The following is a 17,049-nucleotide window of genomic DNA, read 5'->3' as shown; positions in this document are numbered from 1 at the left end:
ATTTTTAATTTCTTGAGGAATCTCCACACTGTTCTCCAAAGTGTGGAGATTCCTCAAGAAATTAAAAATAGAGCTTCCCTATGACCCTGCCATTGCACTACTGGGTATTTACCCCAAGGATACAGATGTAGTGAAAAGAAGAGCCATCTGTACCCCAATGTTCATAGCAGCAATGGCCACGGTCACCAAACTGTGGAAAGAACCAAGATGCCCTTCAACGGACGAATGGTTAAGGAAGATGTGGTCCATATACACTATGGAGTATTATGCCTCCATCAGAAAGGATGAATACCCAACTTTTGTAGCAACATGGATGGGACTGGAAGAGATTATGCTGAGTGAAATAAGTCAAGCAGAGAGAGTCAATTATCATATGGTTTCACTTATTTGTGGAGGATAAGAATATTCTGATTTCACTCCTTTTAAAAAATGACAAATACTTTAAATTTTTATTTTTATTTTTTAATTTTTTTAAAAAATTTTTATTTGACACAGAAAGAGCACAAACAGGGGGAGCAGCAGGCAAAGTTAGAGGGAGAGGCAGGCTCCCCACTGAGCAGGGATCCTGACACAGGGCTTGATTACAGGACTCCAGGATCATGACCTGAGCTGAAGGCATCCGTTTAACCAACTGAGCCACGCAGGCACTCTATAAATTTTTAATTTTTTAATGATTTTTTATTTTATTATTTCTGGATTGGTAGTGTAGACAGAAGGTGTAAAATTGAAAAAATATTGAAAGATCTATAATAAAATACAGGTTTTCCTATAATCCCTGATCCCCGGCCACCCAATTTCTTTCCCTGTTGATAATGAATTTTATGTTTTTAGAGTGCTGAATTCCTTTACATAGTGTCAGATTGTTGTGTTGTACAGTTAATTTACTTGGAATGAGTTTGATCCTTTTAAGCCTTTTTTTTTTTTTAAATTTTAAATTCAGTACAATTAACATAACAGTGTTATCTTAGTTTCAGGTGTGCAATGTAGTGATTCATCAATTCTGTACATTATCCATTGCTCATCGAGATAAGTGTGCTCTTAATTTCCTTCACCTATTTCTCCAATTCCTTCCACCCCCCACCTCTCCATCAGTTCTCTGTAGTTAAGAGTCTGGTTCTTTATTTGTCTCTCTTTTTTCCTGTTTATTTCTTTTGTTTCTTAAATTCTGTATGAGGGAAATCATAGGGACTTGTCTTTCTTTGACTAGCTTTTATTTATTTATTTATTTATTTCAATGTTCCAAAATTCATTGTTTATGCACCACACCCAGTGCTCCATGTAATACGTGCCCTCTATAGTACCTACCACCAGGCTTATCCAACTGCCCCCCCCCCACACCCAAAAAACCCTCAGTTTGTTTCTCAGAGTCCACAGTCTCTCATGGTTTGTCTTCCGCTCTGACTTCCCCCAACTCACTTCTCTTTTGCTTAGGATTACATTCTTTATGTCTCTCCATGTTGTTGCAAATGACAAGATTTTATTCTTTTTAATGGCTGAGTAATATCCCATTGTAGATATATACCACATCTTCTTTATCCATTCATCTGTCATTGGACACTTGGACTGCTTCTAAATTTTGGCTATTGTAAATAATACTACAATAAACATAGGGGTGCATATATCTTTTAGAATTCGTGTTTTTATATTCTTTGGGTAAATACACAGTAGTGGAATTACTGATCATATGGGTTGTTCTAGTTTTAATTTTTTGAAGAACCTCCATACTGTTTGCCACAGGGGCTGTGCCAGTTTGCATTCCTATCAACAGTGCATGAGGGTTCCCTTTTTTCCACATCCTTGTCAGTACTTGTTATTTCTTGTCTTTTTAATTTTAGCCATTCCATCTGGTGTGAGATGATATCTCAGTGGTTTTGATTTGCATTTCCCTGATGACAAAAGATCTTTTCATGTGTTTGTTGGCCATGTGTATGTCTTCTTTGGAAACATGTTTGTTCATGTACTCTATTTTTTAATCGGATTATTTCTTTGTTTTGAGTTGTACAAGTTCTTTATATATTTTAGATACTGACTCCTTATTGGATATATCATTTAAAAATATTTTCTCCTATTCATTAGATTGTCTTTTTGTTTTGTTGATGGTTTTGTTGATGTTTCTTTTGCTTTGCAAAAGCTTTTTTATTTTGGTGTAGTCCCAGTAGTTCATATTTGTTTTTGTTTCCCTTTCTTGAGAAGACATTTCTGGGAAAATGTTTCTGTTGTCCATGTCGAAGAAATTATTGCCTATGTTTTCTAAGAGGTTTATTTTTCCAGATCTCACAATTAAATCTTTAATTTATTTTGAGTTTATTTTTGTGTGTGGGGTAGGGAAGTGGTCTGGCTTATTGTTGTGCATTTAGTTGTCCAGTTTTCCCAGCACCATTTATTGAAGAGACTGTCTTTTCCCATTGTATATTTTTGCCTCTTTGTCACAGATTAATTGACCATATAAGTATGGGTTTATTTCTGGATTCTGTATTTTGTTTCATTGATCTGTGTGTGTGTTTTTGTGGCAGTATCATACTGTTTTGATTACTGCAGCTTTGTAGTATATCTTAAATTCTGGGATTGTGTTACTTGCAGCTTTGTTCTTCTTTCTCAAGATTGCTTTGGCTGTTTGAGGTCTTTTATGATTCTCTTCAAATTTTAATATTATTTGTTCTAGTTATGTGAAAAATGTTGGTTTTGTGATAAAGATTGCATTGAATACAGATTGCTGTAAATTGCTTTTAGTAGTATGAACATTTTAACAGTATTAAGTTTTCCAATTCATGAGCATAGAATATCTTCCCATTTGTGTTGTCTTCAATTTCTTTCATCAGTTTTGTATAGTTTTCAAGGGTATAGGTTATTCACCTCCTTGGTTAAATTTATACCTACGCATTTTGTTCCTTTTGGTCCAATTTTAAATGGACTTACTTTCTTAATTTCTTTTTCTGCTGCTCCGTTATTGGTGTATAGAAATGCAACAGATTTCTGTGTATTAATTTTATATCATGCAACTTACCTAGCTCATTTATCAGTGCTGATAATGTTGTGGGTGGAGTCTTTAGGGCTTTCTCTGTATAGTATCATGTTATCTACAAATTGTGACAGTTTTCCTTATTTCTTACCAATTCAGATGCCTTTTATTTCTTTTTCATGTCCAATTGCTGTAGCTCAGACATCCATTACTGTGTTGAATAAAAAGTAGTGTGAGTGGACATCCTTATCTTGTACCTGATGTTAGTGGAAAAGCTCTCAGTTTTTCACTACTGAGTGTGATGTTAGCTGTGGGTTTTTTCATATAAGGTCTTTATTATGTTGAGGTAATGTTCCTGCTAAAACGTTTTGTTGATAGTTTTTATCATGAATGGATGTTGTATTTTATCGTGCTTTTTCTATATCTATTGAGATGATCATTTAATGTATTACATTGATTTGTGAATATTGAACCATCCTTGCATCCTCTGAATAAATCTCACTTGATCATGGTGAATAATTTTTTAAAAATGTATTGTTGAATTCAGTTTGCTAATATTTTGTTGAGGATTTTTATATATGTTGATCAGAAATTTTGGTCTTTAGCTCTCTTTTTTTGTGGTGTCTTTGTCTGGTTTTGTATCATCCCCATAGAATGAATTTGGAAGTTTTCCTTTCTTTTTCTATTTTTTTGGAATAGTTTGAGAAGAATAGGTATTAACTGTTCTTTAAATGTTTGGTAGAATTCACCTGTGAAGCCATCTGGTCCTAGATTTTTGTTTGTTGCGAGTGTTTTGCTTACTGATTCAATTTTATTTCTAATAGTTGGTCTCTTCCAGTTTTCTATTTTTAATGTGTTAAATAGACTTCTTATAAAAATACTTTAAACATATAAGTAATGTAAATATTCTATGAAATTTTTCTGTAGTCTGAATTTTTCTTGCTCTTACTGTATTTTTGCATTTAGGTTAGTAAATGATTTGTTCTTCAGTTTTCCTTTCTTGTAATGTCCTTTAGGTATATATATTAAATACTAAAGAAAAAAATCCTGACTTATAATCTTGTCTTGAAATTACTCTTAATTCTTAACAGTTCACCTGAATGCTTCCTGTTTAAGGATGATTGCTCCTAGTAATGTCAGGTTGCAATTTCTGATTTAGGTGTGTGTCTTTTGGGAGTCTGGAAACTCTAAGATGATTGTATTATTTTTAAAAAGAAGCTTTTTCCTCCATGGTGCACTTCTAATGTTTTTTACTGAGATAATACATACACAGAATAATTCACATTTTCATCGTCTTGAAAAGAAACCCCATATCCATTAACAATTATTCCTCATTTACTTCTTCCTCTAGCCTCTGGCAACCACTAAATCTATTTTCTGTTTCTAGGAATTTGCCTATTTTGGATCTTTCCTATAAATGGAACTGTACAATATGTGGCATTTTTGTGTCTGATTTCTTTCACTTAGCAAAATATTTTCAAGGTTGCTCCATGTTATGGCATATATTAATACTTCAGTCCTTTTTATGGTTCTTTTGGTGACCCCTTATGTGGACTAAAATGGAGACTTCCCTTTTATGAACTAAAATGTTATCTAACAGAAAGACTAGAACTCTTGCTACAGCTGTAAAATTGTCTACATTAGGCGAATTTTAGGTCGAAAAGTAAAAATAAATGAAGAATTTCAGGCCAGTATTGGAAAAAATTCAGTCAAGGATTTCTCTATGATTATTGTACTTTAGTACAATTTTATTTTATTGTTTCTTAGCTTTCTAACTCTAGAGTTTGTGTCCTGTTTTGACTGTGGGTTGTGAATATTATTTTAAACTCCAATAGGATTTGGATTAAAGCCTTAGGAATTGCTATTTTATTAATTTTTTTTATGTTGGCATAATAAAATCATTCTAGAGGATCCTGTGGATGGTTTGTAAATTAAGAAAAAATTGTAGAACTATTCCATTTACCAGAATATTTGTTTCACATTGAATTATTTAAATTAATTATTTAATATTTATTGGCTGTCAGCTTCAAGTATTCTTAAGTGTCTTTGGTAGATTAACTTACTGAAATTTCAAAATAGACAAAAAAATAAAATAAAATTTCAAAATAGCCTTATAGGATGCTAATAATTATCCTTATTTTCTAGATAAATCCATAGAGGTTTAGGGAAATTGGGTAATTTGCCCAAGTTTACATGTATAGTAAGTAATAGAATCTCACTGTACTTTGGCAGTCAAACTTTAATTATACTGTTATCCTAGGGTGTATTGCTTTGCATTTGCTGCTTATTCTGCATACATATATCAATTTCTGAAGTGTGTAGAATGTTTTATATATCACAGAGTCCCTTCACAAACAGTGTCTCATTTAATATTCTCAACTCATCTAAGATCAAGGTTGAGATAGGTATGCTCTCTTTTACTTAATATTGTATTTCCAGAAATTTTGTTTTACTTAATATTGTATTTTCCAGAAATGCTTATTCAGAGTTATATATTAAAGATAAAATAGCAGGCACTGTATTAATTTCTTTGGAGATTTCAAAGATGAATTATACTGAATGCTTCCATTTAGAAAGAAAGTTAAGGTACAAATCGTGATACAAAATAGAAAATGCGGGATGCCTGAGTGGCTCAGTGGGTTAAGCCGCTGCCTTTGGCTCAGGTCATGATCTTAGGGTCCTGGGATCAAGTCCCGCATGGGGCTCCTTGCTCAGCAGGGAGCCTGCTTCTCTCTCTGCCTCTGCCTGCCACCCTGCTTGCTTTTGTGCACTCTCTCTCTCTCTCTCTCTCTCTGACAAATAAATAAATAAAATCTTTAAAAAAAAAGAAAATGCCACAATACAGGGTGTTCTGGGAGATCAGAATAGTGAGATGTTCAGTATTGGTACTTTCTTTTTCTCTTGCCTTTTTGTTTGCTTTATTTTAGCATTCTAATTCTTAAAATTTTACAGTAGAATTTAAAATTTGACATTCAATTGTTAGGCCTTCCAGTGCCTGTTACTGCTTTTGAAAATAACCTAGAACATATGTTTTTTTTTAGGGAATGACAGAGGAAGAGGAAGACAAACTCTTGGCACTGAAAGACTTCATGATGAAATCTAACAAAGCAAAAGCCAATATAGTAGACCAGAGCCATCTCCATGATAGTAGTCAGAAAGGTGTTATTGACTTAGCAGCATTAGGCATAACTGGGAGACAAGTTGATCTTGTTAAAACCAAACAGGAACCTGATGATAAGCGAGGTTAGTATGTTTTTGTGTGTGTTTAGCTTATTATTATTTACTTCATAGGGTTAGCTATAGCTAAGTAGTAGTAAAATGAAAAATCATATTTTCCAAATATAATACGTCAAAGTACTATGGGTGACTCTATTATGTAGCAGGAAAATTGGCAGGGAGGAAAAGTAGAGAACTGAATTACCAGTTAAAGAGTTATATAGGGACATTGGTTAAGTGTCTGCTTTTGGCTTGGGTCATGATCCCAGAGTCCTGGGATTGAGTTCCACTTCAGGCTCCCTGTTCAATGGGGAGCCTGCGTCTCCCTCTTCCTGCTCTGCCTGCTGCTCCCCCTGCTTTTGCTCTCTCTCTGACAAATAAATCAAATTAAAAGAAAAAAAAAGTTATTATATAACCTGTCAAAGTCATGGCTCTCTGTGTCAGACCAGGATTCAAACCAAAGCTTGACTCCAAAAGCTCTGCTCTTATAATGAGATCATATTGCCTTTATGGAGATGTATATTGATGATGAATTCCTGTTTTTTAATCCTTTAAACACCAAGCCAAGGTCAATAGTCTGTGTTAAAATGAAATAGTTATCTAGTTTGTTTTAGTAGGTAATGCCCAGTGAATTGAAAAGAACAATCTTGTTATTAACAATGAAATACAAAAGAGTAGATGTGAGAGAAGACTTAATTGTTTGAAGTTTCAAGATTTAGAACTGTCAGCTATTGTGCCAAGAATGTTAATAGACATTGACTATATGAGGTTTTTAAGATCTTGTGTGTTCTTCCTTTAACCCTTTCTGAGATGTAGTTACTTCCAGGTATATGCCTTTAAAAATAGTATCAGATTTTAAGGACAGCTGAATTATATTTTAAATAAACCTCTAACTGCCAAACTTGGGGTAAAATTATTTGGAACTTAATTTCCTGTGGTTTACATTGATAATAATTAAAACACTGATACAGATTATAAGAAAAACACAAGCACCCCAAAAGAAAAATATTGAAGGATTTGAACTTAAAACTGATAGAAGAATAGAAATGCATGTTTGAAAAAATAAATAAATGCAAAACAATGAGATGTCATTTTCTGCCATGTGATCAGCAAAGACTGAATGATACCTATTGTTGGTAAGGGGATAGGGAATAGGTGTTGTCATACACTGTTAGATTATAAATTGAACATACTCTTTTTAGAAAGCAGTGTCATTACTCTTTGAGTCACCATTTTCAATTCTGGAAATTTCTTCGAGGAAATACGGATAAGCATGTGAAGAAACATGTATAAGAATGTTCTCAGTTTAAAAAAAGAAATAGGGCGCCTGGGTGGCTCAGTGGGTTAGGCCGCTGCCTTTGGCTCTGGTCATGATCTCAGGGTCCTGGGATCGAGTCCCGCATTGGGCTCTCTGCTCAGCAGGGAGCCTGCTTCCTCCTCTCTCTCTCTGCCTGCCTCTCTGCCTATTTGTGATCTCTTTCTGTCTAGTGAATGGATTAAATCTTTAAAAAAAAAAAAAGAAATAATTGAAGTATCCATTAATAGGGGGATAGTTAAATAAACAATTAGTATATTTAAGAGAAAAACAGATTATGAAACACTTTATATTTATACTGTTTAATTTTTGCAAAATGAAATGGTATATCATTAAACTATATAGTCTGTGAGGTTTACAAAGTTATGGGGGCAATTCACATTATATTTTGGTAATGCAAGAACTTTGTGTTATTTGATGTACTTTTTGTAATTGGAGAAAGATTTTTTAAAAAAGGTTTCTTTTTATACTCAGGAGGTAAGTGTATAACAATTGATTTTCATATTTGGTTTGTTTGTATCCTGTGTAATACTAGAAATAGGTCATATTTAGCAGTGTAGTCAGTGACATTTGAAAAAGTTGCTTTTATTGTTGGTTCTTGAGATAAAGAAGTGTTTATTTGAAATTGAGCTAGCCTTGCGAAACTAGAAAGCAATTAGGTCTAATTATTAAAATATGCCATTGAAAGTGCATCTGTTCCATTTATCCCAGAGATAAAGTGAGAGTTAATGAGTTGATGTGTAAATATAAATAAATCAGAGATCAGAAAGAACAGATAGCATGTGAAGTCCCTCCCCCACCAAAAAAATAAATAAAAGCACATATTGATTTCAGGAGTTTCCTTTAGATTGACTGTTCTGAATCTGTTTTTGTAGCTAGAAAACATGTAAAACAAGACTCAAATGTAAATGAAGAATGGAAAAGCATGTTTGGGTCACTGGAACCACCAAACATCCCACAGGTTCTACCTAAAGGGACTGACCAGGAGGTGATTCAGACTGGGAAACCACCTCGTTCTGAGTCTTCTGCTGGCATTTGTGTCCCTTTGTCAACTTCTCCACAGGTACTACCACCTAGGCAATAATCCTCCTTTTGTTTTTCAATCCTATTCTAACTGTTTTGGTTGTTTAAAGGCTGTGTACTATATTGGAAAAATCAATATGGTGAGTGTCCTTTAAGGAGGAAATGTTTCATTATTTTTTCTTCTTCAAATTTTTATTTAAATTCTCCTTAGTTAACATATAGTGTAATACTGGTTTCAGGACTAGAATTTAGTGATTGATCACTTTTATATGTAACACCTAGTGCTCAAAAAAAGTATCCTTCTTAATGCCTATTACCCAGTTAGCCTATCCCCTGTCCACCTCCCTTCCAGCAACCCTCAGTTTGTTCTTTATAGTTAAGGACATGTTTCTTTCTAAAAACAGGTTTATCTTTAATTTTATAGCCAAGGGGATGTCTCTAATTATTGAAGGTATCAAAAAAGATCTTGCGTTAGAGTACTCACCGATAAAGTGATCTAAAATTGTGGGTTGAAGACATCATTATCAAATGTGATTATAATTATTAACTTGCAGTGAACCTTTTAAATCTGTTTTTATTCTTCCTCTAATATAACATACCTGTAAACTAGCAGAAATACTCCTGGAAGTCCCTAGTTTGCCATGTGTGAGAAATGTTATGATTTTATATATCTGAAATAAATTTGCAATTTAAGGTGACTCTTCCCTAAGCCAATCATAGTTTAAATGAAAATATTAACTGAACCAACTCATAAAATTCTATTTCTTTTCACTTAAATTAATGAGGATTTTTGTTTAATATTATTGCTGTAATGATAGGTTTTTTTGGTTGTTCTGTTTTTCTTAGTAATGTAGAGGTTTGGAAATGTAATATTTGTAGTTAATTTTTAGTTAGATTTTCACTGAAAAAAATACTATAAGTGGATTTAAAACTTGGTACATTAATAAGGAAAAAAAGCAGATATAATGAATAGAGAGAATATTGGTACAGTTTTATCATCTAGTATACTTTGCTTATGACATAAATAGTTATAATTCTGTTTTGCAGCTTCCAGAAGTGACAAATGTCCAAAATAGAAAACCAACAATACAGGTTTTAAGTAGTACAATTTTACCATCTACCTACCAGATTCGGATCACAACTTGTAAAACAGAACTTCAGCAGCTCATCCAGCAGAAGCGGGAGCAGTGTAATGCTGAGAGGATAGCTAAGCAGATGATGGAAAATGCGGAATGGGAGAGTAAACCACCACCACCTGGTAAAAGTGCTACTGCTAGGTAGTTGTATTCTAGTGTGGGTGCCAAAGCCTACCATCTAAGGCAGGTTAATTAAAGAAGTAAGAACAAAACTGTCACTTGGAAGCCCAAAGGAAGAAGCATTAAGTGAGAAATTTTAAGTCATTATTTGTGGAGTTTGGTTCATCTTGGCTGTGCGGGCAACTTGCAGTGTCTTGTTTAGGCTACTTAGTGTTTCAGTCTGTCTGTGGTCCATATTCTCCATTTATAGTGCTACGTTTTACCTGCCTGCTTATATCATGCCACTTTTTCATAGAATGTCAGTCTTCTTGGAGTAAGCTTCAGCTTTTAAGTAGAAGGGTTTAGCATCTATTTATTTTCTTTAAAAAAAAGGTAAAGCATTTGTAAAGTAATGGGCACCTTTATTTATTTATTTATTTAAGATTTTATTTCTTTATTTGCGAGAGAGAATGAGCAGGGAGAAAGACAGAGGGAGAGAGATCAAATAGGACCAAACAGGTCTTGATCTTAGGACCCTGGCCTCATGACCTGAGCTGAAAGCAGACACTTAACCAACTGAGCCACCCAAGCATCCCAGTAATGGGTACTTTTTATTTTTTTTATTTTTTTTATTTTATTTTTTTTAAAGATTTTATTTATTTATTTGACAGAGAGAAATTACAAGTACACTGAGAGGCAGGCAGAGAGAGAGAGAAGGAAGCAGGCTCCCTGCTGAGCAGAGAGCCCGATGCGGGACTCAATCCCAGGACCCTGAGATCATGACCTGAGCCGAAGGCAGCGGCTTAACCCACTGAGCCACCCAGGCGCCCCAATGGGTACTTTTTAAAAAGAAAAAAAATCATCATCTATAATTCCACTACTCAGCGATTAACAGCATTAACATTTTGTGGAAAGATTGCTGTATTTTGAGAAGATTTAAAAGAAACTTAGAGCTATTTCAGATGAAAATGTGGCTCAGCTATGTTAATAGACTTGCCCAGTATAAATGTGGTGGAGTTAGGTTTTGATATTAGACATGCAGATTTCAAAAACATTTTTAATGAGTTTCTGTATGTAGATTGTAATAATAAAAATTTAACTTGAAAACTCTGAGAAGCAATGCATAGTGTGCTTATGTGTAGAGAATTAAAATCCAATGAATTCCTGTGTGCTTCCATTGTGTGCTCCAGGGGAAAAAGCTGGTGAAGGTAAATGATTTAAAGATTTAAAAAGTATTATTAAGTGGTAAGTGGCATCTCAGGTCAAATAATATCCTGGAATAGAATCTGTCTTTATAAGAAGCATTTTATATTTAAGTGGAGCTGTACTTTCTTCTATTCAGTAATCACAAAAAAGGTATTAAGTTTTGAGGTTCAAGAAATGTGCAATGACTGTTGAGCATTTGATTTTTTTTCTTTCCACACTTGAATGATTGTGTGAAATTGATTTTCTCTAGAGGGAAATGTTCAATCTAGCCTGATGGATTATCTAGACTTCATGGCTAAGTGTTTTTGATCACCTTCAAATCTAGCATATCCTCCTTAAAAATCACATTCAGCTTTTCTTCCTACACATGTGAACTAGAGATCCAGGGGGAAACTTTTTTTTATTTTAGAGTTTACCAGGTTTGGCAATAGTCTGTTTCATTTTTGTTTTCTGATAAAAAATAATTTTATCCTAAAATGACATTGTTATCACTTAATTAGGCACTCTGCTTAATTCTAATATAGGACCATCTTTAGCATAGCTTTCTGTTTTATTTTAAAATTGACTTAATATTAAATATTAAATGTTTCACTTAATATGAAAGTTGACTCATCAAGGATTGAGGATAGTTATGTGTAAGGATCTGTGCTGGGTACTGTGAATGATTCAGAATGGATAAGACATGGTCTCTGGCTTTAGCAAATCTATAATTTATTAAAGGAAATTAATCATACACAAAAGAATATGCATAATAAGACAAGTGTATAGATGTCATAAAGTACTAGAAAATCCATGGGCATTCTGAGGCTATAATTCATAATACTATTTAATTAAAATGTTGATGCCATACAATAAATGATTGCAGGTAGAGAGGAAATCAACATTTGGTTGTTTACTATGGACCTCAGATGATGTTAGACACTTTATATATCTTGCTTATCCATAGCCATCCTTTGGGCTAAGTAATATTTCCCTCATTTTACCTTTGAGGAAATTGAAGCTCAGTTTAAATAAGTACCCTAAGATTATACATTATATTATGGTGGATCTGGGTCTTTGAGACTTTGAGAACAAGCTTGCCTCCCTATCATCCAGTGTCTTTAGGTATAGGATAGCCATTGTCTCTGGCTATTGAACAAGTAGTCAGGGTTTTTCCAGGTGGTAAGTGACTACTGTGCACTAGACCCTAGAGGAGCCCCCCCCCCCAAGTGCAGTCTTGGTCAGCACTTAATTGCTATCTTGGATGTCTTACTAAATAACATTAACTGTCATGGTCTAATAGACCACTCTGTATTGTTTAGCTAGTAGTACCCTTTGTTTAGTTCTTATGATTGTTCTCATGCTGGTCATTGTGACTTAGCTGGAGGTGAGAGGAATATTGTATTTGTAAACTGTAGTTTAAGACCGACTCCTTTGCTTTTCCTTAGGGTGGCGTCCTAAAGGGCTACTAGTTGCACATCTTCATGAACACAAATCTGCTGTGAATCGAATTAGAGTCTCTGATGAACATTCACTTTTTGCAACATGTTCAAATGATGGCACAGTGAAAATCTGGAACAGTCAAAAGATGGAAGGGAAGACCACCACTACCAGGTAATAATGCTTGGGAGAAGAATCCATTCAGTCAGCAAATGTTTATTGAGTGCTCACTCTGACAGGTGCCGTTTAGGAACCAGGGATATAGCAGTAATACATGGACAAAAATACCTGTTCTGTGGAGCTTTCCTTGTTTTTTTTTTTTAAGATTTTATTTATTTATTTGACAGACAGAGATCACAAGTAGGCAGAGCAGCATGCAGAGAGAAAGGGGGAAGCAGGCTCCATGCTGAGCAGAGAGCCCAGTGTGGGGCTTGATCCCAGGACGCTGAGATCATGACCTGAGCCAGAGGCAGAGGTTTAACCCACTGAGCCACCCAGCACCCATTGGAGCTTTCCTTCTTATGAGAGGTGACAAACAATAAGCAATATAAATTAATAAAACATATAGTATGTTAAATGGTAAAAAATTTTGGAGAAAAATAAAGCAGGAAAGAGGGATAGGTAGAATGTTAAATGAATTGACTAGAGACTGCCTCATAGAAAAGGTATCACCTGAAACAAGTGAAGGAGAAAGTCATGTAGATATATTGGGGAAGAGGATTCCAGGCACAGGAAAGGAGGGATATCAAAGGCTCTGAGGTAGAAAGATGTTTGGCATATTTTGAGGAATAGCAGAAAAGTCTGTGTGGCTGGAGCAGAGTGAGCAAGAGGGAGGAATAAGAGTAACCAGATTACATAGGGCCTTGTTGGCTATTGTAAAGGACTTTGACTTTTACTCTGAGTGAGATGGGAGCCTTTGGAGGATTTCAAGCAGAGGAGACACATGATCTAAGTTAAATTTTAGTAGAATTACTATGGCTCTTGTATTGAGGATACTGAGCAGTTAGAGGCTATTGCAGTGATTCAAGCAGAGGTGGAGGTGATTCAAGATCAGATTCTGGATATATTTTGATGGTAGAACCAATAAGATTTACTAAATGGGTTAATGGAGCATGAGCAAAAGAAAAATAATGATGGAATAGCTAGCTGTATAAGGAAAGCACTTACTATGCCATTGCCCCACTGTTATGGTCAAGATGGGGACTAGTTATGACTTGAAATCTCTAAGACTCTTTACGCATGATGTGATTTTGGTTAAGTGTGATTTGGATTTGTATGTTTATAGTTATGTCCCTTCTTTTTTTATTAATTTATTAATTTTTAATTTTTTATATAAACATATATTTTTATCCCCAGGGGTACAGGTCTGTGAATCGCCAGGTTTACACACTTCACAGCACTCACCAAAGCACATACCCTCCCCAATGTCCATAACCCCACCCCCCTTCTTGATATGCGATCTGTTTGTTTGCCAGTTCCCCATTTCCCCATTCCCATCAGTCCTACCATATTAAATATTTGCTTAAATTTGGTCTGGATCTGAAAAGCTACTAGCAATCAAAATTCAATTTCATGTGTAAAAAAAATGTGGATAATCTCTGGTGCTTTACTCATTAACTACAGTTAACCACAAAATCATCAAACAAAATATCTTTGATAAATAAGAAATGTACTCGTAACAGTGTAATACAGTTTTGTGCTGTTTATTTTTTAAAAGAGCTCTATGTTTTTGCTTGATTATTTTCATGTTCATTCCTTTTTGGTGTATTACATTGGTCAGAACATAAATCAAAACCAGTAACAGAATCCTGGCTCCATTTAGTAATTTTTTGTCAACACTTCATTATGAAATTTCAAACATGTAAGTAAAGTTGAAAGAGTTTCACAGCGAACATTCATATTGCCACATGGATTCTATAATTTTACTCTATTTGCCATGTCATGATATTATCCATCCTCCTATCAGTTCATCTTTTTAAAATGTATTTCAAAATTAGTTGCAGACATTAGTATATGTCCCCTAAACACTTCAGCTTATTTATCATTAGCTAGAGATCAGTACATGTTTATAAGTTTTTTTTGTTTGACATGAAATTCATATTCTATGAAATGCACAGATCTTAAGTGAACCAGTCTGTGAGTCCCAACAAATAACATTCACTTGGCAACTTATACCTCTCTCCAGATATAGAATGTAGTCATCACACCAGAAGAATGTCCCCTAGTGTCCTTTCACAGAAAACTCCTGCCTTCTCCCTGCCTACAACCATTCTTTTGATTTTTTTCCTCACCATCATTAGCATTTTCATTAGTATTTTGTCTAAAATACTAATACTCTATGTTTAAAAGAGTATTTTCTTTATTTTACTTACTTTTTACTATTTTGTACTTTGTTTAATATACTAATAATCTTCTGATAATTTTTTTCAAATGGCTCTTTGTTACTATCATGATCAGTTGAATTCATTGTCCCTTTATTAAGAGGGGAAGTTCAGTTGACATGTGTAAACCTCTCAAGAAGCAACTTGGGGGTACCTGGGTGGCTCAGTGGGTTAAGCCTCTGCCTTTGGCTCAGGTTATGATATCTGGGTCCTGGGATTGAGCCTCGTATCAGGATCTCTGCTCAGCGGGGAGCCTGCTTCCCCCTCTCTCTCTGCCTATCTCTCTGCTTGCTTGTGATCTCTCTCTGTCAAATAAATAAATAAAATCTTTAAAGCAAACAAACAAACTTGGAATCATTGTTTCACTTTACAAAAGCCTCATTTATTAATTCCCAAATGATTTTTATTACTGAGCCATGCCTTCTGTATTCCAGTGTCGTATTTTAGGGAGTGGTATCCCAGGGTCACATTTCAGACAGTGGTATCCCAGAAAATGTGGCAATTCAGCTGACTGTATAGTCTTTGGGAAGTTTATATGATAATTAGGATATTGGATTTACCCTGGATGCAGCTGTTCTCTTGCTTTTCTGTAACACCTGCTGTCTTATTTGTGGAGTGCAGTAGGCCTTGGCTCAGAGGTGCTTGATTCCACAGTGGAGAGGAGAGGAACGGGACAGAATGTGTTACCTTCATCATATGCCTTCATGAACTGGATTAGGGGAAAAGCACGCCCTTATTATTGCCACATCCAAGTGGGGAACAGCTGGTGGCTGGGAAAGAGCAGCAAAACTCCTTTTTCTTAGGAAAAGACTAAGAAAAATACTTTTTCCTAAGAAAAAGTATTTTCTTAGGAAATATTGCTAGTACATTCTGACTATTGAGGTTTTTCCCCTATGTGTTATGCTGGTTGGCGACCCAGTTCCCAGTCTTGTCTTTTTCATGGAGTATGATTGTGATTTAGGCCACCCAGCTCTTGGCCCTGCCAGTCACTTCTTTCTTGAGTTAAACTGTTGATTTGTCCCTTGGGGACTAGTTTGTGAAAAATTGCTATTTTTCTAATCTCTTACATAAATTTTTTAAAAACTTTATAGTATTCTAAATCATATTTTCTTTATGTGTTTCTTGTGTTACTCTATTTTTGGCACATTTAGCTTCTCAATTTTAGGAGAGGTTGATGAATTTGGTACTTTTATGTAATGATAGAACATCTCAGTGGAGTTTTATCTCGGTAAAGAGTTGACACACTAGGAGAGGTGTGCAAGAAAGTTAAAGTGTTGCATATTTTAGAGTTGCTGGTGGTGTTGGATGTTGAAGTTTTTGAGTGAAGTGGCTACTCTGAAGAAAAGTTAGCATAAGGGCCTGTATTAAGTTCTGAGGATGCCTGAGGACTTGATCTTTGCCAGTTGAATTTTGGGGATAGGAAGAGTGGTGGTCAGGAAAGGAGAAAGAAGAAGCAATTTAAGTTGCATCTGCAACGGAAGAAAGAGTTTTAAGAAAGGAATTTAGAGGCAGCTCTCAAATGCAATGAAAAAGCCAACTAGCATGAAAACCTAGTAAGGTCATTGGTCATTCTCATACAGTGCCCTTTGGTGGAATGCAATCGATCCAGCCATCATCCTTGGAGGGCTTTTTGATAATACATATTACAAGCACTTATGATGTCCATATCCTAAGGAAATGACTATGAATGAACTCAGAGATTTAGTTTTAAGGGCTGTTCAGATTGGCTTTCTTTATAATAGTAAAAAAATTAGAAACAAACTAGAGGTTCAGCAGTAGAGGTAAAATTGGATAAGTAAGTGTTGGTACAAATACTTGCAGATGTAACTTAAATTGGTGTTGTGGGAATAAGTTTTTTTGATATAAAATATTTTCTGATTTTCTCACATTGTGTGAGAAAGTAGGTTTGAAAAGTAGGTTTAAGAACTCACATAGGGTGTCTATTTTTGGAATGACAAAGTAAGGATAGAACATTAGTAGCTACTGTCAAAATCAACTTTTTCAGAACTCTAGAAATTAACTAAGACCTTCATTAGTTTGAATAGTGTTATTCAAGAAAATCAGCTGACTTATAACAGTGGGCCATGCGTTCTCTAATTTTATCCCCGTTTAGCTAACAGTGTGGTAGCTTTGAAAACTAATAGTCCCCCAACCTTTTATCATGCTGTGCAGTAACTTTGAAACTCACAGTCCCACAGCTGTGGTAGCCCTGAAAACCAGCAGCTTAGTAGTAACTAGAGGGGTCATACATGCTAAAAAGCCCCATTTCTAGAGAATTGTCACTATTTGACCTTT

The 17,049-nt window shown here is 34.9% G+C and overlaps 1 protein-coding gene across 3 annotated transcripts in view; it reads left to right on the top strand.

Moving 5' to 3' along the window:
• PIK3R4 (phosphoinositide-3-kinase regulatory subunit 4) overlaps positions 1–17,049 on the top strand; it is a 79,630-nt gene that overhangs the window by 42,546 nt on the left and 20,035 nt on the right. For all 3 annotated transcript variants that reach the window (XM_059390911.1, XM_059390912.1, XM_059390910.1), the window contains 4 exons: positions 6,001–6,202; positions 8,366–8,553; positions 9,561–9,771; positions 12,382–12,547. In XM_059390911.1, coding sequence (XP_059246894.1) covers positions 6,001–6,202; positions 8,366–8,553; positions 9,561–9,771; positions 12,382–12,547 — 767 coding nt within the window. The remainder of the gene's footprint in view (positions 1–6,000; positions 6,203–8,365; positions 8,554–9,560; positions 9,772–12,381; positions 12,548–17,049) is intronic.

This window comes from Mustela nigripes, chromosome 2 (assembly GCF_022355385.1).
Source record: "Mustela nigripes isolate SB6536 chromosome 2, MUSNIG.SB6536, whole genome shotgun sequence".
Lineage (NCBI taxonomy): Eukaryota > Metazoa > Chordata > Mammalia > Carnivora > Mustelidae > Mustela > Mustela nigripes.
The sequence above is the reverse complement of the archived record's forward strand: the minus strand, read 5'-3'. Positions and strand labels throughout refer to the sequence as shown.